We start from the raw sequence: 26,389 nt of genomic DNA on the forward strand, positions 1-26,389 counted from the left end.
AATTGACGTCAATCCATTGCTCCAGATTTGTGGGAAAAACCATTTTTTTTATGTCCAAAAGGCTCCAAAGCTGTGCGTCGCCAAAAGGAAAAATCCGGTTTTTCCTTCCCTTGCTCCTTTTGACAGGTTGCGCTTGCTTTGCTTGCGTTGCTTGCGTTGCTGAGGGCCACGTTCAGCCTCAGCTCTCCTTCTCTTCTCATGCACCCTCATATTTAACAACTTCGCAATTCATCGGCTTTGCATTTCATCTCTGTTATCGCTCGATACGACACGTGTGTGCCGAGCGCAAAACTAGCTGGTGGCTGAATGGAACACCCATCTCGAACAATCCTTGAGCAGCACATTGCACCTCTCCCAACCGACATTAGCAGGCCCACGTCTGCCGAAACTGCCTGTCGTCTAAAGGACCAAGCCATCTTCCGCTTGTAGGGAGGGACCATCTGACGCGCTTCAGCGTGATGATCTCTCCTGAAAGTAGCGCCGTTAGCGACACTGAAAGCCTCGACGCGTCCACTGCCAAAAGTGCCACCAAGCCGTAAGGGTTTTTAACTGTGTTTTTCCACTGATTTGAAGAACATTGTCATGTTAACGAGCTCGAATTGCTGCTTGTCGTAGAAAACCCAAGCGGGCGAATCACAATGAATTGGAACGAAAGCGCCGCCAGCACCAAAAATGCAAACTGGAAGAGTTGAGGGAAGCGGTCCCAAGCTTGCAAACGAAAGACAAACCGTCCACCGTCGTTATCATGCAAAAAGCAAAGGAATACATTGATCAGCTCAAACGGCGGATTGTTGAGTTAGAGATGGACATGGATCGGATGCGGCGAGGCCAGTTTGCAGGCCAGCTTACAAAGTCCTATCCTGTGGTTGCCCACGGAGCGGATCCGCTGATTGAACGTCTTCGGCGAGAGAATAACGAGCTGAAAATGGCAGTGCAAAATTTGCAAAATCAATTATTGAAGCAGCACAGTATGCTCCAGCATTACTCTCCTGCGCTTGATCCGCTTCAGCCTGTCGTTTTGTCAGGGACACTGTCAATGTCACCTGTTGAGCTTAACAAACCCAGGGACCTGAACACTCCGTCAAAATTGCTCACGGGAACTTTTCATACGGGAATGCATACACGAACTCTCAGCGGACCATCGTCATTTGATAGTCAGAATCTACAGCAGCGGTTTCTGAATAATGCTCCCGCCTCATCTCTACCGCACCAACAATCGTTCTCAATTACGTCGTCACCCTATGACACTCCCACCGGACTCACTTCCCCAGTTGAGCTGCAGCAACCATCCATACTCTCTGCTCAAGGTACCCCATATCCCATGGACATGGGGACCTCGGCGGCCAGTACTGGAGCAGTATCGTTTAATCATTCACTTCAGTCTTCTGTACAATCTTCGCAAGGCGGACAGTCATACGCGACAGAATTGAATCAATCCGTTAAGGTCAGCCGCACCGTTTCACAAGGTTCTTTGATCTGATGGAGTTGAGCTTACGACAGTTCCATGTACTGCAGCAGGAACATGGTGAATGGAATTTGCAGTTACAGTCAATGCAACCATTAATGCCTACGTCCGACGCTCCTCTTACACCACTGACACCAAATGACCTCGTTTTACCAACACAACCAAAAAAAAGGAAATCTAATCAGTAAGTGATTGTGTAACCATGACTCTAATTGTTCTGTATGAGCTCATTATCTTGTTCGCTGCGCATCAAAGTGATTTTCATTCAGTTCGAAATGTCACCTATTCCACTGTACCGCCAACTAATACAAATCCCAGCATGGTATCGTCTCCGGTATGTTTCAACCAGACAAGTCATTGTCGGCCTTTTCACGTCCTCACGCACCATGGACCGCAGACATTATCGGATTTCAGCTTCCTCCAGGCTTTGCAGCTTACCGACAAGGCACCAAATGAACCCGCTGACCTGTCTTCTCTGGAGCTAGGAGGAAACATTCCGGTACCCGAGATCAAGTGCACAATCTGCGACAAGGGATATGGAGAAACAGTTATGTTAGACTGTGACGTGAGTACCTGTCCATTTCGGCGTGCATCCCTGGCCTTTGGTGATTAACCGTCGAGTCTTGATTCTCATAGCGCTGCCACAATTGGTTTCACGGCGCTTGCGTCTCACTTACTGATGTAAAACTGATACCAGAGTCGTGGCTTTGTCCTAGTTGTCAAGTACTACGATAGATGCTGTTCAAAAGTTTAATGATACGATCTGTATAAAATACTTTTATAATTAGTAGAAATAGTATATTTAGAGATACCCCCTACGTAGCATCTGGCGAAAGGACTCTATGTTACTGTGTTAATATCGCTAGATATGAAACTGGGGATTGTCTCTAACGTTTTTAGACTACCAGTTATTTACACCCAACCTCTCCACCAACGCTTCAAGTATCTGACTTTCATCCTTGTTACCGTTCTGATGCAATATACATGCATTTCCACCCGTTAGTCGGTTGCGTACACGTCCAGCTCTAACGTCTACTTTTAAATCCGCCATGACGGTTGCTTGCAAGCTCATAAAAATATCTTGGTAGTAATCCAATGTCACCCCCATTTTCTGCCAATTTGGATTATTCTTGTCACCGCCGAGCAATTCCAGGCGCTCTAAGAAGGTGTATGTAAATGCGCCTTGGTCATCGGCACATTCGCTTCCGCCCTTATTATAAGAATGGGCAAGAAACTCTCGTAATGCGGCTGCAGTGCCTATCACTGTTCCCGCATTCAGGTACCGACTCCCGGACCGATGGCCCGCACTGGTTGGTGGTGGAGGCGGTACTTCCGGATATTGGGACCAAATACTCGTATATGGCCAGCAATATGGCTCCGCAGTGAAAACCACGGATGTATTTAGGCGTTTGTACGCTTCCTCTACTTCCTTGATGTCGCATCGCGCGAAAATCACGTCATCGCCGTCCGACAGGATAACCAAAGAGTCATCTGGTAGTGTTAGGAGGTAATCATGATACAGGCGTATTCGGTGACCGAATCCTTTCCATCGGTCTGGGTACCCGATAATGGCCAGTGGGATTCCAGCGCTTTGCAGGTTTGCAGCTAATCGGTTGAAGCCTTTTGAGCAGCGACTTCCCATGGACACCCATACGACTGGGCAGTCCTCTTTTTCGAAACATTCCCCAGTCAAAATGGGATGTCTTCCTTCACCCTCCTTTGCTTCCTCAGCCCGATATGCACCAAGCGTCCGTTTCTCCCATCCCCTCTCAACCAAGTCCTTGGTGACAACATGCCGCATAAAAACCTCCGAACAAGGCGACTTATCTCTCTTGATCATATACCCGAGCGACCACCCCGTTTGCCTTATGAGGCATATGGGATCCGCCAATAATGACGGCGCTCGAAGAGGACTTGAGTAGTGCACTGGCTGGGGCAGGTGTACGAAAAGATAATAGACAAAAAATATGACTACTACGCTAGAGACAGCTAGTCGTATTATGCTATACGGCGAACGTTTGCGGCCTCGGCCGAGTGTAAGGGAGCGGATGAAGGAGGGTACGTGGCGGAGGGCAACAAGCGGCATGACACAAGCGGACCTACGAATTGGAACATGAGTACCAGTTCGGTGCTTACCAAGAGAGCTTATTAACTCCCACGTTCGACCTACCTTGTCAAGTCCTCCCAACGAGACATTGTTCATACTGGCGAACCAAACTGACCAGGTACAAATTGGCAATTTGCTGTCACTGTTGAACAAAAGCAATCACTCCGAGGGCCCTATTCCGGTGACGGTGACTACGCCGTCGTCATATGTCTTTTTATGGATTGTAGCACAATCGGACATATTGGGAAACTCCGACGATCAGGTAATGGTGGTTATGTGGTTACTCACACCCAGTCCCTTCGTTTAACACTAGGACATTCCAGCAACATGGCAGGTTAAGCGATTAGGAATATGCGCTGAAAAGTCATTAATCTTGGCTTATTCTCATTATGAAGGCGACGACAACCCGTCGGCATCTCCTCGAACGACGAGATCAGGAACTAAGACGAAAAGAACTTGAACGAGAAGACCTGTTAACCAAATTGAATCGAGATGCTGTGTTTCGAAGCAATTTGGACTCTGATGACCGTGTTGATGCCAAACGACGGCTGCGAAATCAACGCATCCGGGAGGAAGAGAGGAAGACTTATGAAGAGCTCATGGATGTTGGTTTCATTCGTTGCCACTGCCAGAAATAATACGATTAGGGATGTTGACAAGTTTGTGTAGGCAGCAAAGAAAAGAATACAACGTGAGGCACAAATTCAACGAGAACAGGAGATGGAACAAGAAGCCGAAAAACTCGAGCTAAATCGTCTACGGGAGGAGAAGATGCGACAATCCATTCGCGAAAATAGTACCGAGTTGCGGGAGTTGGAGAAAAAGTTGAATTATGCCTATATGAACAAGGAGCGGTCACTCCAGATGCAGGAGAAAGTTCTTCATCTGCAACAGCTCAAGGTACGGAATGATTTCACAAGACTGAAAGATCGAATCTAATGGGCTCGTTTAACAGGCAAAAGAAGCTGAGCTTATCGCTGAGATGAACCGACAGCTTGAGAAGCAAAAGCAGCAAGATCTCGAAAAGGACCGCGAAGCCTACGAAAAATCACTAGAGTACCATAAAGCACTTAATGACCAGCTCCTCGAACAAGAGGCGCGACAGCAGGCTGAATTTGAGCAGTTTTTGCGTGAAAAGGAGATGGTGGATGCGATTGTGCGGAAGATTATGGAGGAGGATGAGCGGTATGCTGCGGTACTTTCTCGTACGCCGAGATACGTGCTAATCAATTGCTTCATGATGTGAAAAGTGAGGCGCGCCATAGACTGGAAAAGCAAAACGAGACCAAACAATACATTGAACAGTTTATTGTCGAACGAGAACGATGGAGGCAGGAAGAAAAGGAACGACAGATGGCGGAGAATAGAAGAATTGAAGAATATGCTCAAATGCAAAGGGCAAGGGAGGAGGAATTGCAAGCTGTAAAGAAGCACCGGGACGACGAGCGGAATGTTATCTACGACAGGGTATGCTTCCATTTTGGACACAGACTGCAAAGTTTTGGCTAGTTTTTAAATATGGGAACTATCCCTCCTGTCAGCTGGCCGCCGAGATGGAACGACAAGAACGCGCCAAGGCTGAGCTCGAACAGCTTCGCATCGAACTGTACCAAGAAGAGCAAGAGGAGGAGTCTCGTAGAAGGGATCAGGTAAACATGCGACTTGGTATCTTATTGCAGATCAAAATGTTGATGTCATATACAGGAACTGTTGGAGTCTCGAATCAGAAAGAGATTGGAACTCATCGACGCCTATCGCGAGCAAATTCTCGAAAAGAGATTCCGACGTTTGCAAGAGCAGGAAGAGGAGGAGGAGTTCCGGAAAAAGGTATCAATATGCTATATTCAAAAATCCGTACCGACAAGCATTATAACGTTATTCCCATGTAACCAAAAAAGATGATGCAAAAGTACGCCGAAGACGAAAAGCTTGAGCAAATGAATGCCCAACGCCGACGCATGAAACAACTTGAGCACAAGCGGGCAGTTGATGCGCTCATCCAAGAACGACGCCTCCTATTGCAAAAGGAACACGAGATGGCTTTGGAGGCTCAGAAACGCGAGGAGGAACTGGAGAAATATCGACAGGCCGTTGTGGAGCAGGAGCGTCAGAGATTGTTGCGGGAGCATGCTGCAAGTCTGTTGGGCTATCTACCAAAGGTGAATGATTGCGAGTCCTTTCCTTTTTGCGTGTGATTCAAATACCTGATTGTGGTTATCTAGGGCGTTCTGAGAGATCAGAAAGATCTCGACCTATTCGACGAAGAGTTTCGCAGAAAGTTCGAGTCAATGGGCATCCACCCCCATTCTGCTCCCCCCCTTTAAGTTGAATATACAAAAAAAAATACGTAGTTGCGTACACTGTCTCTGTTGATAATTTGTTTTCAAACAACCTATTACTAGATGTCATATATATCAGGGTTCTTACACTCGACTCGGCTGATTACAGTAACGTTCTTCTGATTTCCTGGATGATTTGCTTCAGTGCAGGCTGCATGACAGAGAGGTAAGCATGTCATAAATGTAAGTAAACCATGCAAAACTGCAACAACCTTTCCAACTGCGAGTGGATGACACACCAGCTCTGCTGTGGTATCATTAAAAGGCATGATCCTTCGTAATCGTCCAACATTCCTCTGTGCTCTATTGGACCGAGCTTTCTGCTTCATTAAACTATTGGTCCGTGTCAATTCAGGGAGGGAGGTGAATCGTTTCTTGTCTACATTTTAGAGGATGATGAGTATCTTCTTAGTTGGGCTCCACCTAAGGGAAGTGTTTCGTACCTAGCGCAACCAACTGTGACCTGCTTCCCCTTGTAGCAGGTCGTCCCGAGATACCCTGTACAAACAATGAGCACATGCGGTGGAGGAAACCCCAGGTTCCCATATAAAATCGCCTTTGCTCACCAATGCATGATTTACTGCCATTCGGGCTTGCTCATCAGATATCTCCACGAGGTTTATGATATCTTCAATGAGCGGCTGTGAGAATGAAATGTTAAATTCGCTTGTTTTCCAAATTATTATTCGAACGCTGAGTGAAATACTTTTTTGATCTCAACGTCTACGTCCGTGTCAAGAGACAGGGCTGGACCAAAGTTTACTTCTGCAGAGAGAATACTAATGTAAGGTCGCGAGAAATCGTTAAGCTAAAGATTTGTCGTACCAAGAAGATGCGGTCGCAAGTTCTCGTCCAACATAATATCTAAAAGAATATTGCCAAATCAGTCATACTGAAGCCAAAATACAAAAGTGCAAAGGAAACGGTACCAAATCCATATAGCTCAAAGCACCCTGCCGGCACTAATGGCACTTCCACAGCCACTGGTAACAAGGTTAACAAAATGATTCCCTGTATCCTGAAAAAAATGAACGTCAGGTTCTCTCCCACAATATAAATAAACTCATGGCGATACAAACTTTCTCCAAATCTTCTCAAAATCCACGCCCATGCCTTCAAACCATGTCCTCAACTTTCCAAGAGTCCATCTACACCCACTCCCAACCTCATCCTTTTCATGTGAAAGGGATGGGGAGAATTTGTTGATGGAGGTATTGGTTAGGTGCGCGTATACGTTTGATAGCTCTGTGGTTGTGTATACGCTCTTTTGGTCGATTTGCTAGGTTAGTTGTCTGGTTGTTGCTCGTCGTAACGGTAGATCTCGTACCGTTGCGAACCGGGCTATCCCTTCTTGATTCAAGTAGACGACGAGGGGGTTGTAGGATCGTACGACGACATAGCTAACAGGGCATATAAGCACTTTGTCGCCAGCTGATAATAAGCTCCGTCCATCTTGCATACCATCTTATGTCGAACTTTGTCAGCAACGAGGTAGAGAGTTAGAGAAAGAGGAAAATGCCAGATCGGTACTAATCAACCGCTAACCTTGTACCCAGATATTAACATGGGATTGGAGATATATCGTTGCACAATGACACTAAAATATATGGAGTAAGATTGACATCGTGTTAATGGTCAAAGGGTATTATCTCGGCTTACTTGCAATCGTACGTCAACTCATGCAAGTCTCTAAAGAGAAAAATCCCTCGTCCCCTACTCAGATCAGCGGGCTTACAGATCCACAAACCCTATCAGGACGGTCAAATTCAGAGACTCTCATCATTTAGATTACAGCAACGGGTGCGAGATGCCCACCTTGACACCCTGTTCATCCTCCTCAGCATAGACCCTAACGAATCGCACATAATCATTTGGCAACGAAAAGGTGAGAGGGACAAAATCATAAATGGGGCCATAAATTCCTCGCATAGTCTTGAGTAAGCGGTATAACGTATCCTATGGTGGGATTCTCATTGGCATTTTGTGTGGCATGCGAAACAGGTTAACGAGAAATACCTTGCGAGTGAGGTTCAAGGTTTTGGGAAAATGATTGAGTCTTTGCCATGGTTGACAAGCTTCGTAGTCTGATTTTCTGTAACGGGAGCCTGTAGAGTTGTTCGAAAACTGTTAGTCATTTGGGGGCATTGGAAGGCATTGAACGTGCGTAAAGTACCTTTCCACCACAAATTCCAGTATAGGCTCTTCCCTTCTACATATGGTAGCCATCCTGTACGGAAACTTTTTAGTAAACGATTTTTCAATCAAAACCAAAGGGCTATACCTTTGCTCTCTAAAACGTCTTTAACAACTTGGGGCCCTGTTTCGGCCATGACATAGTAGAGTCGTCGCTCTTGCACATCCTCCCTGCATGCCGCTGCTGCCATTACCGCACGGTAGTTACCCTCACGGCCTAGGTAAGGCAGGCTCCATTTACTACGAACAGAGTGATTACGAAATGTGGAGACGTCCCACGTTCACTGGAATTCTTTTTAAGGAATGCGGGCTTCAAGGGGATCCATCTTATTTGGACTGGGAGACTCCTTCAAGCTGCTGAGTGATTCGGAGAGCGTGAAAATCACAATTAACCTGGGATGGACTCTGTGATATTCTTCCTGGGAAGCAACCGGTCGGGACGGATTATGTAATTCTTCCTAAGCCACAATCCCGATCTGCAATCCCAAGGCACTGGGAGCAGTGGTTCATTGACATTATACCAAGTGCCAACACGCCATACCTTGCGGTTCCAGACCAAGTGAACTTGATCATTGACCACAATGCGGATTTGATCCGGGTTTGCTGAAGCTAGAGTATGTTAAATTCGATATAAATGTACAAAAATATGCTTTTTACAGGTAGAAGCGCGATCATGCTACAGGCGCCAAATCGCAAAACAAAGCTAATGATACTAGCGGGGGATCGCAGATATGTTGCATTCAATTGTGTTCTACCATTGCGCCGTTGATTTCTCCGCTGCTGTGGCTAATAGTGCCATCCGTAATAAATCCCTGTGGCTCCTCTACCGGAGCTGACCGAAGAACCGAGACCGCGTCGCCAACCACTAATAGTGCCGGTGCTCCTACTGCTGCATCCTTAACTCTTCCAACGATAGTTTGCAGTGTTCCGTCAACTACTCGCTCAGAGCCATCTCTCCAACATCCCTTCTCCACAACAGCTGCAGGACAGTCGTTCGGATAACCTTTTTCAATCATACGATCAACCAGTTCTTGTAGTCTACCAACGGCCATAAGAACGACGGTCGTTCGCTTCTCATAGTGCGGAGGCACTTCCGGGAATGCGCCGCCTTCTCCACGACCAGATAACACCAGAAGCTGATCAGCGACACCACGGTGCGTCACGGGAATGAAAGCACTTTCAGGAGCTGCAATGCAGGAGCTGATACCGGGAACGATTTTCGGTTCGTATCCTTTCTCGCGGAAGAATGCGACCTCTTCCCCGCCGCGACCAAACAAGAAAGGATCGCCCCCTTTCAGACGTACCACATTGAGTCCGCGGGATAATGCAGCCAGGCAAGTTTCGTTGGCATCATTCTGAGAGGCATCCGATTTCCCGGCGGCCTTCTTTTGAACAAGATGCAGTCTCTTACGAGGTACAAGAGCCAGTATCTGGTCGGAAATAAGTTGGTCTGACACAACAAGATCAGCGGTCCGAATGGCGTCAAGTGCGCGTAGAGTCAGCAATCCTGGATCCCCAGGACCGGCCCCAACAAGTGTGATGCCTCCTTCTGGACGGGGTGAGACGTGAATGGGAAGTGGCAGGAGGCACAACGTGCCTCTTGCTACTCGAGAAACCGCTTCTGGCAAGAGGCGGAGTCCATTTTCAACAATATCCTCAGTACATGTCACAGCATACTGGATGTAAGCGGATCCTGTCTCTTTAAGAGCCCGCGCATAAGTGCTTGTAATATCCAATGCATGGCCTCCAATGGCAGAGGCTGTTTCAATGCTACCAGAAACTGCAGATGTGGTCAAGTTCCAAGCGCTTCCTGTAGCAGAAGCCACAGTATCGACTGTTGCTCCGACCAAAGGGACTGAGTGAGCATACTGTATCAGAGTTAAACCTGCTGCACTGCGATCTTCATGGCCATCGCCTACGCCGTTTTTGCCGTTCGCGTTTTCTCCCCTCCTTCCAGGAGGTGGAGGCGGTTCCTTGTCCCCTCTTTCATAGGCATCTAATAGCTCCAAAACTCCATCTTCCTCCAACGCCGCGATTTCCTCAAATGACCATATATCGCATAACCGACTCAACCACCTCATACGCCGTCCACTGCTTTCAGGATCGGGATCGGCTTCCCTGATCTTTTTCCTTACCGACCCTATTTTATCCACTGCCTCCGCCGTTCTTGGGGGTAGAGATAACACAACGTGATCTCGCAGCCTAGCACCTAGCCGAGGTCCGCAACCGTTGGTCGAAACACCAATTTGAAGTGAGCCGTTCCGATGCTGCGCCATGAAGTAAAAGTCGCACAGTTCTGGAATGTCTGCACAGTTGACAGGTATACGACGCTTGCGGCACAACGTGGCGATACGGCGCGATTCGTCATGCTCGTCAATGCACGACAGGACCATGTCCGCGTGGTCAAGGTCCGAATCAACAAAGTTTCGATCAATGTGGACAATCTCCCCATTATGCACTCGAGTCTCGACATCCTTATTGAGGCCAGAAGCCGGGCAAACCACAGTAACTCTGGCGTCAGCGTCCAGGGCGAAGAATACTCTTCCGGACGCTTCCTTCCCACCACCCACGACTAAAACATGCTTCCCACCCAGTCGATATCCTACAATAAAGGACGCACCGCCTGTAACCTTCCGAGGTTCAGGCATCTCTTCTTTGCGGATGACGGCGGCAACAGTGTGTGAGAAAACCAAGCCCACAAAGACTGCACGAGACCACACTAGGTCACGTGACTGATCGCCCTTTTGCATGAGATATCTCCATCAAATGCGCGGACAAGTGGGCGTAGTTGCCCAGAATGTGAAGCCGTAACAAGATCCTATTGATTATATGATTGCATTAAGTTTGGCAGACGTGCTCATACGACTCGTTCGTACTTTGTCCTGTGTTTTTATGCCCAATAGAGCACCCTTCATGGCGAGTGCGAACGTCCTGCGATCTGTGGAAGGCAGTCTGATCAGAGTCCAACCGGTTTCATTCATGGTTGGGCATTCCAAACACGGGCAACGTATCACAATGGCATTTGGCCTCGCGAACGGAAATCTGTCGTAGATAGATCCTCATTTATTCACGATGCGACCTCTAATAGCCGTCCTTCTCGTCATCGGGTTCACCTTGTCCAATGTGAACGCGCTGTATTTCTACCTAGAAGGGTCGGCTAAGAAATGTTTTATTGAGGAGCTACCTGCCGACACGACTGTAGTTGGTCTGCACCATCGTTCGCTTGGTTGTCTATATCGACAGTTCTAAACTATTTACATTCTTGCTACATTTAGGCAACTACAAATCTGAGTTGTTCTCAGAATCCTCAAACAGCTACTCTGCTGACCACGAGAATAAAATCCAGATATCGGTCGAGGTAAACAAGGTCCCGCCCGTAAAGGAAAGGGCGCTTCTTAACTAACCTTTTTGTACCCGTTATATAGCACCTCGAAAGCCGTCACGTTATTGTGAACCAAAAGGGAGATCCCAAAGGACGTTTCACCTTCTCTACAGCCGATGCTGGGGAATATGCCATTTGCTTGTAGGTTTCGAAGCTCATAGCGCCCGTGATAAATCCGATCTCATATCATCTACGCTTGATGGACCAGTTCGACTACCAGTAATGGATGGTTCTCGGATTCAAGCAAGACTGTAAATATCTCCAAGAGGTTCTATTCAAGTATTAAATACTCTTGTTTTAATGTTTGGGTCGATTGCAGAAATTGCATCTTGATTTGCTCTTTGGAGACGCAACACACGATAACTTACCTGACGCGAAGAAGGAGGCATTGAGCGGTATGTACCAGCTTCGGTTGCGCGGCCACTGCTGCGATGGACCCTAACTTTGAATCACCAAAAAGACTTGGCACTGCGTGTACGTGAGCTGAACGTTAAGGTCGCAAGTATTCGTCGGGAGCAGCAATACCAGAAGGTTAGCAAGCACGAGTCAGCAGCTGTTTACGAACTCGTATCTTAACCTCATGATACTGGTGGATTTAGGAACGCGAAGTCGAGTTCCGAAACACCAGTGAAAGAGCCAACTCACACGTTCGCAACTGGACTCTTGCTCAGCTCCTAGTTTTGGGAGTCACCTGTCTATGGCAAATTCGGCATCTCAAGAACTTTTTTGTTGCAAAGAAACTTGGTAAGGTTTCATCTGAACTGGTATTCGCTCACTGAAGCTAACATTTAACCTACTTCTGAATACACCAAAAGTGTAAAACTGCCGTCCAAAGACGATATGTTTCTATCACTAATATATACAACTCAATTGCATCCGATGGCCAAGTCCACTCAATTCAAGTAACAAGAGGAGATTGAAATCTCAACATCTTGTCTGTTGTCTAGCACCAGATTGGTGGTCAATGGTTGATTGTACTACTGAGGCGTGGCTTGAGTTGTTGAGTGAAAATCTAGTACCTCCTGTACCAAATGTGGTGTTAACAGAATAAATTTCCCTTGCTGGCCTGATGATGATGACCGTACCTGGTAGATCCTCGTTTTCCATTCGTCCACCGTAAGGTCCGCCTCTGTGAAAGACCAGTCGAACGCTGTTTCGGCAACTGGCTCATCGGATGGGTCGTGGTAAGGAGCTAAATATGGGTGCGCTAATGCTTCTGGAGCAGTAATACGCTTCTGTGGGTCAAACACAAGCATCTTTTCGAGAATATCCACAGCTGTAGGGACGAAATTTAATAACTGGGCGCGTGGGACATAACACGCGCTAAGTTAAGTTGATCGTACCCATTGGGTCGGCATGTGGGAACCGCTTGCTGAAGGGGATTTTCTCGCGTTTCGGTAGCGATTGGACAAATCGCAGTGTCTATAATGTAAAGATTTGTTACTTGACATGCAGATGCGAAAGCGTCCTGAGCAATATATACGCACATTCTCACTGCAAATCGTCTGAATAACATCCTCTGGAGGAGTACCAAGTAGCTCGGTAATGATCGAAAACTGATTGACGTCTAATCTCAGGAAAACATTAGTTCGCGCGAGCTCTACGCTCATGGTGCGTATTGTGCATAAAACCTACGATCTTTCCCCGGAAACAGCGGCTTCCCCTCCAGCATTTCTTTTAAGACAAAATGGATTAGGCTTTTGCCCGGTTCGCTGAGGAAAAGAAGTACCACCCTACCAGCAAAAATGCATCCCACACTCCAGATATCCACGGCCTCATCGTACTTCTGCCACGTCAGCATAATTTCGGGGGCACGGTAATATCTTGTTGACACATATCTGCGAGGAGACACAAAATGAATGGTTGACCACGAAAGGTAGTACTGTGGTGGTTAACCTACCCCGTCATTTGACTTTCAGTCACACGCGCTAGTCCGAAGTCACATATCTTCAAATCACAGTTCTCGTTCACCAGAATGTTACTTGGTTTCTGAATTTTTTGGTCATCATTCTGTTCATCATGAGTGCATGTGGACATTGGAACTCACCAGGTCACGATGCACGACGCCCGCGGAGTGCACGTACTGTAGAACAATTGCAATAAGACTTCCTGGTCGGATCTGGTTATGTTCTCTCATTGAACGATCTCACCTTCAAACCGCGCTGCCAACAAGAATGTTCGTGTTAGCGCTGTAGACCTTTCGGAAAACAACATGCAGATGAGGCTTACCAAAATCTGATATAGAAAGTATTGAATGAATTGCTTGTCCAATGGCCGCGATGTCAACAGACGATGCAGATCTGTCCCCAGTAGCTCCGTTACAAAGTATCTGAACGATTTGCAAGTGTGTGTTGGTTGATATTCTCAAGATCCAAAACATATGTATCATGTTTATACACACATGTCCTCCAGAGGAGAGATGAAAATATCGCTGAGACTGATAACGTTATCGTGTCGCAGATGCTTGAGCAACTTCAGCTCTCGATAGGTACGTTTGGCTAACACTGGTGTGCTAAATGGCTTCATAATCTTTTTGATGGCCACGTTCATGCCCGTCAATTGATCTTTTGCCGAACTGAAGAAAGCGGATAAATGATGGGCGATAATAACTCCGCAATGGCAACCAGACACCATACCATACGAGACCAAAAGCGCCCATTCCGACAGGCTGAAGGTCGGTGTATCTGGTGGGGAAAAATGGGAGAACTAGGTCAATACGCCGGGATGTCTAGTGACAGTTGCTGCGCTAGGAGGCGTCACTTTTTGGTTTGTTTCCTTACCGTTGGGTGACTTCAAAAATCGTACCAAACACAGAGTAGCGCTGGAAATCGGCGGCCATGATGGGAATTGTGGTGCGTGGGTGAATGGCGGGTGACAGGAAGAATGGTGGTAAAGGACAGTCTGCTTTGCGTGTATGCAGCTGCTAGACAAAAGAAAAAAGGAGGACCGTGGTTTGCCTGCTGACAAGGGATAGACCGGAAGGGTGGGAAGAAAGAAACCTGTGGAGGCTGAGTGGACAAAAGGCGTGAATCATGCGCTCCCCTCAGCTTTAAATGCTTGGATTTGAACTAAGCATGACGTGACGTCATGTCTGCTCCCGAGAGTTTGGATGTAAATTTTGTTAGAGCCGAGAGAGCGTAACCCCCCACGGGAGTACGCACTTCCAGGCCTTTCTTTCGGCTTGTTGTTCGATGCGTTTCGTCATTGGAGGGTACAAGGTGAGGTTGCAAAATGCCCCTAATTCGAGTCCTTTTTGGGCTCCTCAACGATCATGGCATTTGTACGTGGCTGATAACCTTTCTTGCCCAAAGGCCTCATGATCTCCTCGCGAGCACAAAAGGGATGAAAGCACGCATTGGAAAACAAAAAGCCACATTCTAAGGCTGTAGTTGGCCAGTTGGCAACAACGCTGAGGCAAGGGATAAACCAAGGGCAATGGCGGATCGGGATAGTGCATGTATCCTGCATTGTTTAATACTTTAAGAATCCCACTGGGCCAATACTTGTTCAACTTCAAATTGCGCAACATGAGATCTGGACAGGTTTCTAGTTGTCTGATGTGCTGCTGTTCTTTTTGTTAGTGTTCTGGCGTATCTCCGCTACCACTGAATTAGAGGCTTAGCACACCACAGTCACATGACACAATGCTTAATGCTGATTGGACAGATTGAACGTGTCGGCTGCCTATACTGGAGCAGGGCAGTAACATCCTCGTTCCACACTCAAAGCTACATCCTCTCGATTAAAGAGGCAAGCTATCAGTAGAGATGGTCAACTCACGCCCCCACAGGTTCGTAGGAAGAGTGATGACGGATTGCGGAATGACGAGAAGGGATGGATTGGACGGAGGAATGGACGGATGGATGGATGGATGGGTAGTAGGATAGAAATGGCGGAAGGTCGATGCAATTTTCTCCATTATGACATTGGCGACTCATGGTGCATGTCTCCTTTCCAGACTCTACGCAAAGGGCCGGGTTCTCGGATTCCGTCGCTCCAAGCGCAACGTGAAGGAGCACACCTCTCTCCTCCAGATCGAGGGTGTCCGCAGCACCGAGGACACTGACTTCTACCTCGGCAAGCGTGTTGCCTACGTATACAAAGCCAAGCGGGTCATTGATGGCAGTCGGATTCGTGTCATTTGGGGGCGTGTCACCCGCTCGCACGGAACGTCTGGTGTTGTGAGGGCCAAGTTCAGGTCCAACCTTCCTCCTCGTAGCTTCGGTGCCAGTGTCAGGATTGTACGTACTCTACATTCTCGATGGGACATTGTCATATGCATACTGAAGTGTCCTTTTTTTGTCTTAGATGTTGTACCCATCCCGCGTGTAAGCGCTTCTCGAATAGTCGTATTCACAGTCGATGTAACACGTGTGTGGTGTATAATATATGGCCTTGAGGGGATTTTTTCATTTTCCGTTGTGCCAACCGATTGATGCGTGATTGTAACGGATGTCGGATGGATGTTCAATTGGCCAGTATAGCGATGGTGACGGTTAAGGCTGTAAGCATTATCCTTACTGTCTTGTAGCTGGAGTGGAATGTCACTGTGGATGGACTGGTGAAGCACGTTGTTAAGGATGCTTCGAGCCGCACGCCACATTCTATATGGAGAGCATCCTGTATTGTCGTCAATCCGTCAGGTAATATGCAGAGCAAGGGCCAATTAATCCTCCAGTCAATGTCCAACGCATTCGTGTTGTCATCATCACTCTCTGTCAGACGGTATTCGCAATCAAGGACCAAATAAGCTCTTCCTTTACTGCCAGCCAGTGTGAATACCTTGACCCATAGGCATGCGCCGGACTATTACTATCATCCATGGGACTCTTTGCGACAGGCGTTTCAAGCCTGTTATATCCTTCTAATCCCCATTACAAGTGAGCAACTATTGACATGACGCCAACTAGGACAGTTTGTGCTAGATATATAGCCTTCCGCAAGCCCTAGAAGGGTCCACCGAGACTTCATCATATCCACTATTTACATCTTCATCGGCTGAGCCCCATTTCTTTTCGTCATCTCAGACCTGTCATAACGCAGGGTTGAGAAAATTATTTTCGCCACCGTACACACTGGAAACGGTAAAGGAAACTTACTGTAGCTGCACAGAGAAATCTTCAGTTTCATCGTCATCCGCCCATGTGTCCTCCCATTGATTCAAGGTAACTTGATCATCTTCAGTTTCCTCCCACGCTATACGGACACAGCAAAAAGTAGATCGCGGTATAGCAAAGAATGATGAGCAAAATATCTGTGGTAAAGGAACCGGCTATGTCCTGATAGGTTCCTACCATCGGCGGGGAAGTCCTCAAACTCATCGTCCTCCTCGAGCATTATTGATGCTGTACCCTTTTTCAGCTTGGCTGCAGCAGCCTCCTTGTCTTCTGTTGTTGCAGGCGTTTTTGGTGTTTTGTCTGTTGGTGAGACCATATTGATTGTGAATAAGAGGAGTGGAGTGGATTCGCAAATGTGTTGAATGGAAGGCAAAGAGTCAATGTGGACTGTCTTGAAAACATGAGTCGCGCTTACGCGTCTCTTAATGTCCCAGCCCTCACGGTTTGTTGCTTGCACTTGAAGCTTTCAGGTTTCCTCCCCATGGTCCAACTCATCTATATTACTATACTATAAAAGATATCATGACGGCAACACCCGATACTCCTCAACCTATTTTGCAGTTTGAGCCGTTCATAAGTGCCGTTGAACCCACATTTTGGCACACACTTACGAGGAATAAAATTGACTTGTACCGACTGGACGATGCCCCACGAGAATTAATGGGCTATTATAGCACTGGGCAGATTGTGAGTGCTAGGGATAGTACTGTACAGCCGAGTGTTGCGCCCGCGAAGCTTTGCGTCAGTTCTGGTTCTTTTGACGGAAGGTAAGCAAACCATTGGGACAAATAGTGCCTTTCTTGTAAGTATCAGCTCAATAAATTGTCAATATGCACAGCTGTCCGCCATTCACCTTTCCTGCTCCCGGAACCTTGATAAATACAAATACAATTGAGGAATTCAAAAAGATTGATAAAATGAAGATATTTCGCGACACAGCGGAGCAGGTCAGTCCCGGGGAGCATGTTTGTGTAATGCCCATAGCATGCTAAAGATGCCATAGATATGGTCGGATATAGTTTCTGGGAGAGCTGTTACGGATCCGTCTCTTCTGTGTCGGTTTCTGGTCCTGACATTTGCTGATCTCAAACAATATCGATTTCACTATTGGTTTGGATTTCCTGCACTACTACCGCCGGAGCCAACATTAGTGAAACGTACTACTCCCATCGCTGAGGCTCTCTCCCCAAGCCAGGTGTGTGCCCACTTACACTTCCCGCAGCTGCAAAAGTGGTTTACATTCTAATATATGACAGATCGCATCTCTCCGAGTTGAATACGATGCACTGAAAGGCGGGGACAAGGCTGCAGTCGCCCCGGCATTCTTTGTGCTCCATAAAAGGGATAATGGCGTCAAGATAGGAAACTTGAGTGAACTGGACGCAGGCGGCGATAAGGCTCCGGGCGGTGAGGTCCGTTTATACTGAGAACGCTCAGTTGTTTCCGTTTATCTCACTTAGATGGTTCCATGGATAGATCATGGTCGGATTCGCTGATCCGTCTGGTTTGAGCAGTCATCCTGGATGGCCTCTACGAAATTTCTTGATTTTACTGAAAAAGCGATGGAATATCCATACAATTCGCGTCCTATGCTACCGTGAAAGTCTTGGTAAAGGTGACACTTCAGCGAGTATTGTACTCGATATTGAAATACCTGGTGAATTCAAAGGTCTGCTTGGAGTTGCCATGCCTTCGTCTTTGGCATCTCGTAATCCCAGTTTTGCTTTTTTGACTATCCAGTGGATGAATGCCCAAAATCTGTTGGATGGGAGAAAAACGCAGCAGGGAAACTTGGTTCACGATTAGCGGATTTAGCCCCTCTCATGGATCCGAAACGGTACGTCGCTTTAGAGAATGTGGAGACTAATGAAGCAGAACGATTTTTACATGTTTGATTGCTTCATACTTGCAGATTAGCAGATACTGCAGTCGACCTAAACCTGAAGCTCATGCGATGGCGCATCATGCCTTCCCTGCATCTGGAGAAAATCGCGGCTACAAAGTGTTTGCTTCTGGGATCTGGGACATTAGGCTGTTACGTTGCACGATCGCTAATGGTAGCATACATGGCATTTTACTCGTTGACATGCCATATTATAAAGCCTCATATTCTCCCATCTGGACAGGCATGGGGCATTCGACACATTTCCTTTGTTGACAATGGTCGGGTGTCATTCTCCAATCCGGTTCGCCAGCCTTTGTTTACGTTCGAGGATTCGCTTGACGGGGGCCGACCAAAGGCCGTTGTTGCAGCTGAGAACTTACGAAAGGTCTTTCCGGGGGTGGTACGCTACCGTGCATATTGCTTTACCACATGTTACGTAGCGTATACTAACACAGAGCGTGATGGGTTTATAGAAGGCTACTGGCTATAACATGAGTATTCCCATGCCTGGCCACCACTTGGAGTCCGCGGACAAGACAAAAGCTGATATTGAAACGCTTCGAGGACTGATCGATAGCCACGATGCAGTTTTTCTGCTTATGGACAGTCGAGAAAGTAGGTGGCTTCCTACTCTTCTTGGAGCCAGTTTAGGGAAGGTGTGTTCCTGCTTCCTGCTTTACTAGTGCTGCATAGTCAATAATCAGCATAAATTGGGTCTCAAGATTGTCATAAATTCAGCCCTAGGCTTTGACAGTTTTCTGGTCATGCGTCACGGCATGCGAGTGCAAGTCCCTATGACGACAGCCAACAGCAAAACCACAAATATACGCTTGGGATGTTATTTCTGCAACGATGTTGTAGCTCCCGCGGATGTATGTAAAGAAGTACGAGACTGCTGCTATTCGCGCCACTAACCTGTTGATGACTGTCAGTCGCTGAGTGATAGGACGCTTGACCAGCAATGCACCGTGACGCGTCCGGGATTGTCAGCAATTGCGTCTGCCTCCGCAGTTGAATTACTCATCTCAATCCTAAATCACCCCGATGGGTAAGACCTTTCTATGTCTCGGCAATCGTGACACTTGCGTTGATGCGGTTTGTGTATACAGCCCTGCCGCACCTCCTGATACGACCTTGCTTCCTTCGGAACCCACATCGCAACCTCTCGGTTTGGTGCCGCATCAAATACGCGGTTTTCTGACCCATTTTGCAAATTTACTGGTAGTAGGACACGCATACGATAAATGCACGGCCTGTTCAGATATGGTACATGCCAATTGACAAATGTTCCATCTAACATGCGTTATCTTACGATGAGTTCTCTTTTGAACATTTAGGTCCTTTCGCTATATCAAAAGGAAGGAGATGACTTTCTATTACGTGCGCTAGCTTCACCAGCTTACCTAGAAGAAGTGACTGGATTAAAGCAGATGCATAAAGAGACGGAGGAGGCAGCCGTTGAATGGGATATTGATGTTGACGCGGAAGGTTGGTAGTAATAAAAAAGCAGATAGGATCACTAGAAGCCAGTTAGATTAGGGAACAGATGGTATATGTTGACAATGGAGATCACTCCGATGAACGGGGGAGCGCGCGGAGCTAAGCCATCCATCCAAGACACCTAGATGTAGGTTAGCGGTACCGCGAAACCATATGCTCATTTGTCATAATGTCATGCATAGCCGCAGTTGGACGAGAGAAAGTATTGTGTGGTTTTCCTTCTGTTTACATACATATTTGCCAGTCCATCATGTACCTCGTGGTTTTATAATGAGGACCGATCTCGGCCGCCCTTTCAAAAGGCTTTTGATGACACATTACACATGTTAATAAGCCAACGAATCCCTTCAGGACAGAACATTCTTTGCCCAAAAAGTTTGGCGCAAGAGCGTTTACTAAAGGATTGTACATGTGAATATTACTCTTGAACGCAACCTGTGATTTCAACAGACATCGTTCGATCTCGCTATATCCAAACGTTGCGCTTGAGTCAAAAAGTCATGATGGACACAACAAAAGCCACGTTATACAGCGTGATTATGCAAGCCTTTGCTGATGTATCTTCATCATAGCCTCATCAATCAAACATAAAAAAATTTGGAATGTGCCCAGCAAAAAAAAAAAAGAAAAGCCCCAAAAAAAGCTTGCAGTCCAAAAGGATCGAAACGATGGATCCTCAGCTGGGCGGCTTTTTTTGGTCATTTTCCGACAATGGGAAACCCCTAAAAATTGACCGTGTTGGTGTGACTGCTGCGAAATTCTTCCAGATCCGTCGCTTTTAGAGAGAGAGGACATTCATTCACACACACACACACGGATTCGCCTCCTTTTTCCCCCTCCTCCTCCTTCTTCCCAAAGGCCCATTTTTCTTAAGTGGATCTCATTGGGAATTACACTCTAGTCCCCTAGGAAATTGCATAGCTTTGACTGAATACACTACCCTCAGAGCTGCTCTTGACATCCGACATATACTCCTCCCCGCCCATTCTCTCGCTTTTCGCTTTGGGTGACGCTTGTTGTTTTCGCATTACAAAGCGTCATTGTTTCCCACTCTGGGCACATTCCATTTCGCGGCCGTTCAAGAACGCATACGTGTCGGGCACTATTCGGCGCAGTGAAAGTAACTTTTGGGGCTAATCTTACACGTACGTACCGGGAAATTCTGGAGCTGGAGGACATTGTCGATTGTGGAGGAATTGGGATTGACCAAACAAGAGGGCTTTTTTGGATATTCATTGGGATGGAATAAAAAAAGGGCTGTGGACTGCGTTAGACTTGCGGAGGGAATTTTGGATGACAAACATGAAAATAGCTGCAAAACGTTTTATCCGTCAAAGGCTAACTCGGGATTCTTCTTGTAGTTCGGACTCAATTTTTGGCATTCATCACTGGACAGGCGATATCTATCTTAACTAATCGGATATCGCTTAATTGCTGTCGACCATACGAATTCCCCATTTTACCATTATGCGGCCTCGCACCTGAGGTTCACCCTTAGCAGATATTACTCCGTTCGATTACTGTCACCTACTCTTGACATACGCTGGTCATAATGGGATTGTGTACGAGCAAAGAGGAAATAATTCAGTCGAAAACCTCCCTTGCGATTGACAAGGCTATTGAAGAGGATTCGAAGAGATTGAAGAAGGAATGCAAAATATTATTGCTTGGTGAGTGATATTCTTGACGTGCATAGTACACCCAGCCGTGGTGCTTGAAGACATGAAGGCAATCTGCCTAACATACCTACCGCGGGTAACACCAATTTCTGAGGCATTAACTGTCGCACGTTTTCTAGGCGGTGGGGAGTCGGGCAAGTCGACCATTGTCAAACAGATGAAACTTATTCATCAGAGCGGCTACACTCGGGAGGAATTAATGGCTTTCAGACCGACGGTTTATAAAAATATACTTGACAGCATTCAAGCGCTTATTGCTGCCATAACAAATTTTAACATGACATACGCGAAGCCTGAGAATGAGGTATGTCAAAAAAAGGATCGTATGAGCTTGGAGCTGCGGAAATGAAACTTTTTGCAATCGCTTGTAGGCTGTAGCGGATAAGCTGATGGCATTACGCCCAGATTTTGATGGGTCATACAAAATTACCCCTGACATTGCGGATGCCATCTATGCCATTTACACGGACCCAACCGCAGAAACAGCTTTGGAGCGCTCCAATGAATTCTACATCATCGACTCCGCACCCTAGTAGGTTATCATCCTCTAAAATCTGTGGCAAACGATTTCGTTGACGTTCTTTGGTCGAAAACAGCTTTTTCGCCGATGTAAAAAGAATAGGGACAAGTGACTATTGCCCAACAGAGCAAGACGTACTTCGAGCTCGTATCAAAACAACCGGAATAACAGAGACGCGATTCAACATGGGACAATTGAGCATACAGTGAGTTGGATCATTGGAGAAGCTAACGTTGCTGAAAATGTGAAACTGACGACCTCGTATAGTATGTTTGATGTGGGGGGACAGCGATCAGAGCGACGAAAATGGATACATTGCTTTGAAGCTGTTACTTCCATCATCTTCTGCGTGGCTTTAAGCGAGTATGACCAAGTACTACTGGAAGAATCGCAACAGGTACGTGATATACTGTATTGGCATGCGTATTGCACGGATATTGATAGGATATTATCGCTGCAGAATCGTATGGCGGAAAGTTTGATACTTTTCGAATCCGTCATCAACAGCCGATGGTTTCTGCGCACATCGATTATTCTGTTCTTGAACAAAATCGATCTGTTTAAAATCAAACTGGCAAGAAATCCACTGGAAAAGTACTTTCCAGAGTACAAAGGTGTGTTCATATGTTGTTTAGGGTTGTAGCTGAGGGCCGCTAACGCGCTTATGTTGTAGGTGGACCGGACGTGAACAAAGCCGCAAAGTTTATTCTATGGCGATTCACACAAACTAACCGAGCGCGTCTGAACATCTACCCACAGTAAGAATTGACCTTCAAAAGTTTGCGATTGCCGCAATGCCTTTTGCTTATAAATATCTCGTTCCATGTTAGCCTGACACAAGCCACTGACACGTCAAACATCAGACTTGTTTTCGCTGCTGTTAAGGTGACCATCTTGCAAAATGCATTGAAGGATTCGGTAAGGGGCTTGAATCGTGTAAATGCGCCACGATACACTCGTAGCTGAATGATTGTGTGTTTGCTCCCTCAGGGTATCATGTAAGACGCACCAGTATGCTTACTGATTTCTTGGTCCTTTCTTGTGCTGCGGTCGAGAGCCTGTCGACCCTATCGACCCTTGACCATTTCCTCATACTATTTAATTTTCTCTGGTCTGTTGCGACGAGGGGAGCCGTGACCGCCACAGGCATCTGTGGGATTTGATAGACTTTTGTTTTGATGTATATAATCTTGTTTTCTTTTTGTTTTTTTGGGAAAATCCAACAGACGGTTGGTCACATGAGTCATTATATCACGTGCATGAGGCGCCATTTGGGGGCGCGGAGGTGTTCTGTTTGACAAGGAATAGATACAAACAAATGACGTCTTGATGCTGTCACTGGAACAAATTTCTTTTTTCCCACACGATTGCATTTATCATCCTTTTCACACCTACAAAGTACTGTTTATCACCGATTATAACGTGTATATTCGCCAGATACGTGGTGGCCTTTCGACCCTTTTCCCCCTCGTCCGCTTGCTTGCTCGTTCATCCTTGGGGGCAAGTGATTCCAACCTACTGTCTTGTGTGTGCATCTGGGGTACGTTCCCGCCCTTACCATAGCCATTGCACCATTCGGGAAAAAGACAAAGTTCCATCAGGCTCACCCTGATACCCACCGTCCCGGTGCGTGTTGTCCATTTTCCGTGACCCATTACTCGAAACACCAGAGACCTCGATCTCTTTCCACGTCCTCAACAGGTTTGTTTTCAGACGTGGTCGCTAGCAGATTAGGTCTTGGAGCCGAGGATCCGGCCTAGTTGCATTCTCTATATTTACGTAAACACGCCCCGGCATACACACGCTGACTTCCATTCCTCGAACTTTTAACTCTCTGCAGAGTTCCCTCTATAGGGTCACGTAGCGCTACCCACTTGAGTAAAAAGGACTTTGCCGTACTGAATATCAATCCAAAGCTTGCAAGGTAAGAATCCTCTAAATCCCCGTCGCCAGATTCGAAAAGTCGAGAGTCTGTTCCAAGAGTGCTGCGGAGGCACGACAGTAGTTAGCAGCATGGTGTCTGCCAAGAGCATCTGCACGGCCTGTTCTGCTTTTATGCCGTGGCCGCAACGACGCTTGCCGGACACCCTTGCTTTGCGTCATGAGACGTCATTTTGGGGGTGCTCGCCAGGGACCACTCTATCTGACAAATCAAGCTATTCTATTGAGGCACCTCTTGACTCATTCTTCTCGATCTCGTGCCTCTCCCTTGTTCGTAGTTTGCCTTGGGGAAATCCGGTTGTCGGCCAGCGTTGAAGCACCGCGCTCCCAAACGATTACCTTGCGAGAGGATCGCCCCCTTACTCAGAATTGGCGACCATTATCCTTTGCAGCGGTCCGGTGACCTGCAGGTGAAGAAATTTTAGATGGAGATGTCGCTTCCTTTGGCCTTTGCCTAATCTCGATCAATTATTCCCGTGTAGTGAACATTTGAGCACAACGACTGCGAGTGACCATTAACTGTAAGAATGGCCACGGTTGCCACGGCTTTCCGCGAACCAGCGTCCGTGGGATTGAAACGAGAATCCAACTCTCCAGTGGCGGATGGAGAACAAAGGACGGAAAATAGAGAAACTACACAAGCGCAGTCTGTTGAGTCAACGACGTCACAGTCTGCACCTACACGAATCGGTCTACTAGATTTTCCTCCCGGTGTTTCCCCCTCACCTCTGCCTACTATTGATCAGACCCCCAATCGTTTTCTCCAAAACTGCACGAAGCTGGATTTAGAACCGAATCCTTTTGAAGTTAGCTTTCTAGCACAGCAAAATGGAGCTCCGATACCAGAACCGCCCTCTGGTGTTGGATTTGCATCAAGTCCAAATCCAATCTTACCGCCGCTGGTACCGAGTCCGCGTTTCAATGGTAGCTATGAACGTGAGGCATTTCCATTTGGAAAGCCGGGCTCAACTGGATTTACACCAGGACCCTTACTCACCCCAATCAGCGCGGCATTAGCGTCCTTGGGCGCCCCGATCACCACTGGACCAAACGCTAATATCAGTGCTCCAGCAGAAGCGAATGGAGGTGGACCACATATTCCCCCGGCCTCCGAAACGTACACCTCAGCTTCGACTAACAGTGTAGTACTTGGACCGCACGCACCGTACTCCTACCCTGGTGCTGATGGATCAGCCATTCCTATGGGTCCAGTGCATACAGGTACGGCCGTTGCGCCGTCAGAAGCAGCCTTCGCTCCTCCATCAGGTGCCGCTCCGGCTATGCCTGTGTATCCTTCACACAATGAAATCCCCCCGGCTGCGCAAGGCATGTATGGCCCCTCACCATTCCGGCATGCCGCATACGCCAATGGAATTGATCCGATGCTGTCAATGCAATATCCTCCCCACTCCCCTCAAGCAGCAGCTGCAACCTTATTAGATATGCGTCGAGATCAGGATCGCTCGCGACAGCGTCCAGCAGGACATGATCGAAGCTCTTGGGCTCCGATGCCGTCTCAGGAGCGCGAAGTACCCCCTAGTGTGCCTCGTAAGCGGTCGGTGGAGGAAGAGGAGGGAGAAATGCCAGGTTCAGCAAAGAGGACATCCCCACCATCTAAGGCGCGCCGAAGATCAAATGCCAGTAACGTTGCAAAGAGCGTGCCACCAGAAGATTCACCTGAGCAGTTCGATGATATGAAAAGCGACAAAAAGGTCGAAGATATGGATCCCGAGGAAAAACGACGAACGTTCCTGGAACGAAACAGACAAGGTATCTGTCGTTCTCATGTAAGAATGGCAGTCGGTGTGGTCCAGTGACTAACGTTTTCTCGTTTGTAACGCACAATAGCTGCGCTGAAATGTCGGCAAAAGAAAAAGCAATGGCTCCAAAGTCTGCAAGCCAAAGTTGATTTTCTCACAACAGACAATGAGAATCTGCAAAATCAAGCGACCCAGCTGCGAGAAGAGATATTGAATCTCAAGACCCTACTATTGGCTCACCGAGACTGTGGGTATTCCTTCCCACCGAGTCGAGCCAAATCAGAATACTCACGGCTACTTGTCTATTTTAGGTCCAATTGCAAAGCAGAACGGTCTCAACCTTGCTGCCATAGAAGCCACTCTCCCTATATCAAGCATTCAATCATATTCCGCACATCGTCTGTACTAGTCGATATGCAGACCACAAACTACTTCCCGACAAATGATTTAATATGTGGGCTCGAAAGGTGACATTTGCCCTAGCGTCATAGTAGTCAGAAG

At 47.2% G+C, this 26,389-nt stretch overlaps 12 protein-coding genes across 13 annotated transcripts; 7 read left to right on the top strand and 5 right to left on the bottom strand.

The window, feature by feature from the left end:
* The first annotated feature begins 78 nt into the window (after window positions 1-78).
* SPPG_01121 (uncharacterized protein) lies at window positions 79-2,387 on the top strand. Its single transcript, XM_016749441.1, has 6 exons — window positions 79-535; window positions 616-1,444; window positions 1,516-1,649; window positions 1,721-1,799; window positions 1,863-2,030; window positions 2,102-2,387. The coding sequence occupies exons 1-6, from the start codon at window positions 459-461 to the stop codon at window positions 2,198-2,200; spliced, it is 1,386 nt and encodes a 461-aa protein (XP_016611688.1). The 5' UTR covers window positions 79-458; the 3' UTR covers window positions 2,201-2,387.
* SPPG_01122 (uncharacterized protein) lies at window positions 2,209-3,710 on the bottom strand. The gene is made up of 2 exons (XM_016749442.1): window positions 3,636-3,710; window positions 2,209-3,564 (listed from the first exon to the last, which is right to left on the bottom strand). The coding sequence occupies exons 1-2, from the start codon at window positions 3,659-3,661 to the stop codon at window positions 2,367-2,369; spliced, it is 1,224 nt and encodes a 407-aa protein (XP_016611689.1). The 5' UTR covers window positions 3,662-3,710; the 3' UTR covers window positions 2,209-2,366.
* A 95-nt stretch (window positions 3,711-3,805) lies between these two features.
* SPPG_01123 lies at window positions 3,806-6,143 on the top strand. 2 transcript variants are annotated; one of them, XM_016749444.1, is made up of 9 exons: window positions 3,806-3,834; window positions 3,896-4,177; window positions 4,242-4,472; window positions 4,528-4,757; window positions 4,823-5,039; window positions 5,114-5,221; window positions 5,277-5,399; window positions 5,471-5,731; window positions 5,795-6,143. In XM_016749444.1, the coding sequence occupies exons 2-9, from the start codon at window positions 3,962-3,964 to the stop codon at window positions 5,894-5,896; spliced, it is 1,488 nt and encodes a 495-aa protein (XP_016611691.1). In that variant the 5' UTR covers window positions 3,806-3,834; window positions 3,896-3,961; the 3' UTR covers window positions 5,897-6,143. The 2 variants fall into 2 exon arrangements, with proteins under 2 accessions (XP_016611691.1, XP_016611690.1); XM_016749443.1 differs by lacking the exon at window positions 3,806-3,834 and having other exon boundaries at window positions 3,859-3,902; window positions 3,968-4,177.
* Window positions 5,923-8,489, bottom strand: SPPG_01124 (uncharacterized protein). Its single transcript, XM_016749445.1, has 16 exons — window positions 8,193-8,489; window positions 8,085-8,138; window positions 7,928-8,016; window positions 7,727-7,867; window positions 7,571-7,659; window positions 7,457-7,508; window positions 7,373-7,386; window positions 7,239-7,311; window positions 6,991-7,175; window positions 6,841-6,929; window positions 6,737-6,775; window positions 6,618-6,676; window positions 6,478-6,552; window positions 6,355-6,409; window positions 6,124-6,290; window positions 5,923-6,062 (listed from the first exon to the last, which is right to left on the bottom strand). Exons 1-16 carry the CDS (start codon window positions 8,293-8,295, stop codon window positions 6,015-6,017), a joined length of 1,332 nt encoding a protein of 443 aa, XP_016611692.1. The 5' UTR covers window positions 8,296-8,489; the 3' UTR covers window positions 5,923-6,014.
* Window positions 8,490-8,703: 214 nt separating this feature from the next.
* Window positions 8,704-10,781, bottom strand: SPPG_01125 (uroporphyrinogen-III C-methyltransferase). The gene has a single exon (XM_016749446.1). It carries the CDS (start codon window positions 10,750-10,752, stop codon window positions 8,845-8,847), a length of 1,908 nt encoding a protein of 635 aa, XP_016611693.1. The 5' UTR covers window positions 10,753-10,781; the 3' UTR covers window positions 8,704-8,844.
* A 226-nt stretch (window positions 10,782-11,007) lies between these two features.
* Window positions 11,008-12,559, top strand: SPPG_01126 (uncharacterized protein). Its single transcript, XM_016749447.1, has 8 exons — window positions 11,008-11,309; window positions 11,380-11,462; window positions 11,530-11,627; window positions 11,695-11,737; window positions 11,806-11,881; window positions 11,947-12,017; window positions 12,086-12,230; window positions 12,302-12,559. Exons 1-8 carry the CDS (start codon window positions 11,177-11,179, stop codon window positions 12,304-12,306), a joined length of 654 nt encoding a protein of 217 aa, XP_016611694.1. The 5' UTR covers window positions 11,008-11,176; the 3' UTR covers window positions 12,307-12,559.
* SPPG_01127 (CMGC/MAPK/P38 protein kinase) lies at window positions 12,167-14,506 on the bottom strand. Its single transcript, XM_016749448.1, has 13 exons — window positions 14,267-14,506; window positions 14,123-14,170; window positions 13,888-14,061; window positions 13,716-13,815; window positions 13,637-13,648; window positions 13,534-13,569; window positions 13,387-13,475; window positions 13,224-13,324; window positions 13,122-13,160; window positions 12,974-13,053; window positions 12,830-12,908; window positions 12,572-12,762; window positions 12,167-12,508 (listed from the first exon to the last, which is right to left on the bottom strand). Exons 1-13 carry the CDS (start codon window positions 14,323-14,325, stop codon window positions 12,464-12,466), a joined length of 1,053 nt encoding a protein of 350 aa, XP_016611695.1. The 5' UTR covers window positions 14,326-14,506; the 3' UTR covers window positions 12,167-12,463.
* A 643-nt stretch (window positions 14,507-15,149) lies between these two features.
* Window positions 15,150-15,890, top strand: SPPG_01128 (uncharacterized protein). The gene is made up of 3 exons (XM_016749449.1): window positions 15,150-15,276; window positions 15,445-15,727; window positions 15,795-15,890. Exons 1-3 carry the CDS (start codon window positions 15,254-15,256, stop codon window positions 15,816-15,818), a joined length of 330 nt encoding a protein of 109 aa, XP_016611696.1. The 5' UTR covers window positions 15,150-15,253; the 3' UTR covers window positions 15,819-15,890.
* Window positions 15,891-16,101: 211 nt separating this feature from the next.
* Window positions 16,102-17,003, bottom strand: SPPG_08909 (uncharacterized protein). Its single transcript, XM_016757058.1, has 3 exons — window positions 16,781-17,003; window positions 16,586-16,682; window positions 16,102-16,515 (listed from the first exon to the last, which is right to left on the bottom strand). Exons 1-3 carry the CDS (start codon window positions 16,917-16,919, stop codon window positions 16,470-16,472), a joined length of 282 nt encoding a protein of 93 aa, XP_016611697.1. The 5' UTR covers window positions 16,920-17,003; the 3' UTR covers window positions 16,102-16,469.
* Window positions 17,004-17,051: 48 nt separating this feature from the next.
* SPPG_01129 (E1-like protein-activating enzyme) lies at window positions 17,052-20,248 on the top strand. The gene is made up of 13 exons (XM_016749450.1): window positions 17,052-17,370; window positions 17,442-17,550; window positions 17,607-17,798; window positions 17,860-18,015; window positions 18,080-18,272; window positions 18,344-18,440; window positions 18,516-18,660; window positions 18,730-18,888; window positions 18,962-19,144; window positions 19,211-19,360; window positions 19,421-19,536; window positions 19,598-19,754; window positions 19,826-20,248. Exons 1-13 carry the CDS (start codon window positions 17,126-17,128, stop codon window positions 19,982-19,984), a joined length of 2,061 nt encoding a protein of 686 aa, XP_016611698.1. The 5' UTR covers window positions 17,052-17,125; the 3' UTR covers window positions 19,985-20,248.
* Window positions 20,249-20,727: 479 nt separating this feature from the next.
* On the top strand, window positions 20,728-23,531 carry SPPG_01130 (uncharacterized protein). Its single transcript, XM_016749451.1, has 10 exons — window positions 20,728-21,133; window positions 21,350-21,658; window positions 21,787-21,971; window positions 22,039-22,199; window positions 22,264-22,392; window positions 22,455-22,584; window positions 22,648-22,801; window positions 22,861-22,945; window positions 23,018-23,105; window positions 23,178-23,531. Exons 2-10 carry the CDS (start codon window positions 21,541-21,543, stop codon window positions 23,187-23,189), a joined length of 1,062 nt encoding a protein of 353 aa, XP_016611699.1. The 5' UTR covers window positions 20,728-21,133; window positions 21,350-21,540; the 3' UTR covers window positions 23,190-23,531.
* A 117-nt stretch (window positions 23,532-23,648) lies between these two features.
* On the top strand, window positions 23,649-26,297 carry SPPG_01131 (uncharacterized protein; the record flags this gene model as incomplete). The annotated part of the gene is made up of 7 exons (XM_016749452.1): window positions 23,649-23,888; window positions 24,028-24,111; window positions 24,407-24,538; window positions 24,611-25,052; window positions 25,113-25,898; window positions 25,977-26,135; window positions 26,200-26,297. Exons 4-7 carry the CDS (start codon window positions 24,656-24,658, stop codon window positions 26,295-26,297), a joined length of 1,440 nt encoding a protein of 479 aa, XP_016611700.1. The 5' UTR covers window positions 23,649-23,888; window positions 24,028-24,111; window positions 24,407-24,538; window positions 24,611-24,655.
* Window positions 26,298-26,389: the final 92 nt, after the last annotated feature.

Source organism: Spizellomyces punctatus, assembly GCF_000182565.1.
Source record: "Spizellomyces punctatus DAOM BR117 chromosome Unknown supercont1.2, whole genome shotgun sequence".
NCBI lineage: Eukaryota > Fungi > Chytridiomycota > Chytridiomycetes > Spizellomycetales > Spizellomycetaceae > Spizellomyces > Spizellomyces punctatus.

Bases quoted from the DNA above. Each gene is read 5' to 3' on its own strand.
- SPPG_01128 (XM_016749449.1), top strand. From the start codon at position 15,254: ATGGTCAACTCACGCCCCCACAG. The intron at 15,277-15,444 runs GTTCGTAGGAAG...TCTCCTTTCCAG, and splicing joins GTCAACTCACGCCCCCACAG to ACTCTACGCAAAGGGCCGGG. The intron at 15,728-15,794 runs GTACGTACTCTA...TTTTTGTCTTAG, and splicing joins TCGGTGCCAGTGTCAGGATT to ATGTTGTACCCATCCCGCGT.
- SPPG_08909 (XM_016757058.1), bottom strand. From the start codon at position 16,919: ATGGTCTCACCAACAGACAAAACACCAAAAACGCCTGCAACAACAGAA. The intron at 16,683-16,780 runs GTAGGAACCTAT...GTGTCCGTATAG, and splicing joins TGAGGACTTCCCCGCCGATG to CGTGGGAGGAAACTGAAGAT. The intron at 16,516-16,585 runs GTAAGTTTCCTT...GCGTTATGACAG, and splicing joins GATTTCTCTGTGCAGCTACA to GTCTGAGATGACGAAAAGAA.
- SPPG_01126 (XM_016749447.1), top strand. From the start codon at position 11,177: ATGCGACCTCTAATAGCCGTCCTTCTCGTCATCGGGTTCACCTTGTCC. The intron at 11,738-11,805 runs GTAAATATCTCC...GGTCGATTGCAG, and splicing joins TCTCGGATTCAAGCAAGACT to AAATTGCATCTTGATTTGCT. The intron at 11,882-11,946 runs GTATGTACCAGC...ATCACCAAAAAG, and splicing joins GAAGAAGGAGGCATTGAGCG to ACTTGGCACTGCGTGTACGT.
- SPPG_01123 (XM_016749444.1), top strand. From the start codon at position 3,962: ATGAAGGCGACGACAACCCGTCGGCATCTCCTCGAACGACGAGATCAG. The intron at 5,040-5,113 runs GTATGCTTCCAT...CCCTCCTGTCAG, and splicing joins GGAATGTTATCTACGACAGG to CTGGCCGCCGAGATGGAACG. The intron at 5,732-5,794 runs GTGAATGATTGC...GTGGTTATCTAG, and splicing joins TGTTGGGCTATCTACCAAAG to GGCGTTCTGAGAGATCAGAA.
- SPPG_01121 (XM_016749441.1), top strand. From the start codon at position 459: ATGATCTCTCCTGAAAGTAGCGCCGTTAGCGACACTGAAAGCCTCGAC. The intron at 536-615 runs GTAAGGGTTTTT...TGCTTGTCGTAG, and splicing joins GCCAAAAGTGCCACCAAGCC to AAAACCCAAGCGGGCGAATC. The intron at 1,445-1,515 runs GTCAGCCGCACC...CATGTACTGCAG, and splicing joins AATTGAATCAATCCGTTAAG to CAGGAACATGGTGAATGGAA.
- SPPG_01125 (XM_016749446.1), bottom strand. From the start codon at position 10,752: ATGCCTGAACCTCGGAAGGTTACAGGCGGTGCGTCCTTTATTGTAGGA.
- SPPG_01124 (XM_016749445.1), bottom strand. From the start codon at position 8,295: ATGGCAGCAGCGGCATGCAGGGAGGATGTGCAAGAGCGACGACTCTAC. The intron at 7,509-7,570 runs GTAAGCCGAGAT...CATATATTTTAG, and splicing joins GAGTTGACGTACGATTGCAA to TGTCATTGTGCAACGATATA. The intron at 6,410-6,477 runs GTGAGCAAAGGC...TTGTTTGTACAG, and splicing joins TGGCAGTAAATCATGCATTG to GGTATCTCGGGACGACCTGC.
- SPPG_01127 (XM_016749448.1), bottom strand. From the start codon at position 14,325: ATGGCCGCCGATTTCCAGCGCTACTCTGTGTTTGGTACGATTTTTGAA. The intron at 13,054-13,121 runs GTAGGTTTTATG...TCCTGAGATTAG, and splicing joins GCTGTTTCCGGGGAAAGATC to ACGTCAATCAGTTTTCGATC. The intron at 12,909-12,973 runs GTGCGTATATAT...TTTACATTATAG, and splicing joins AGACGATTTGCAGTGAGAAT to ACACTGCGATTTGTCCAATC.
- SPPG_01122 (XM_016749442.1), bottom strand. From the start codon at position 3,661: ATGTCTCGTTGGGAGGACTTGACAAG. The intron at 3,565-3,635 runs GTAGGTCGAACG...TCCAATTCGTAG, and splicing joins CGTTGGGAGGACTTGACAAG to GTCCGCTTGTGTCATGCCGC.
- SPPG_01129 (XM_016749450.1), top strand. From the start codon at position 17,126: ATGACGGCAACACCCGATACTCCTCAACCTATTTTGCAGTTTGAGCCG. The intron at 17,799-17,859 runs GTGTGTGCCCAC...AATATATGACAG, and splicing joins AGGCTCTCTCCCCAAGCCAG to ATCGCATCTCTCCGAGTTGA. The intron at 19,145-19,210 runs GTGTGTTCCTGC...TTGGGTCTCAAG, and splicing joins TTGGAGCCAGTTTAGGGAAG to ATTGTCATAAATTCAGCCCT.
- SPPG_01130 (XM_016749451.1), top strand. From the start codon at position 21,541: ATGGGATTGTGTACGAGCAAAGAGGAAATAATTCAGTCGAAAACCTCC. The intron at 22,393-22,454 runs GTGAGTTGGATC...GACCTCGTATAG, and splicing joins ATGGGACAATTGAGCATACA to TATGTTTGATGTGGGGGGAC. The intron at 22,585-22,647 runs GTACGTGATATA...TTATCGCTGCAG, and splicing joins TACTGGAAGAATCGCAACAG to AATCGTATGGCGGAAAGTTT.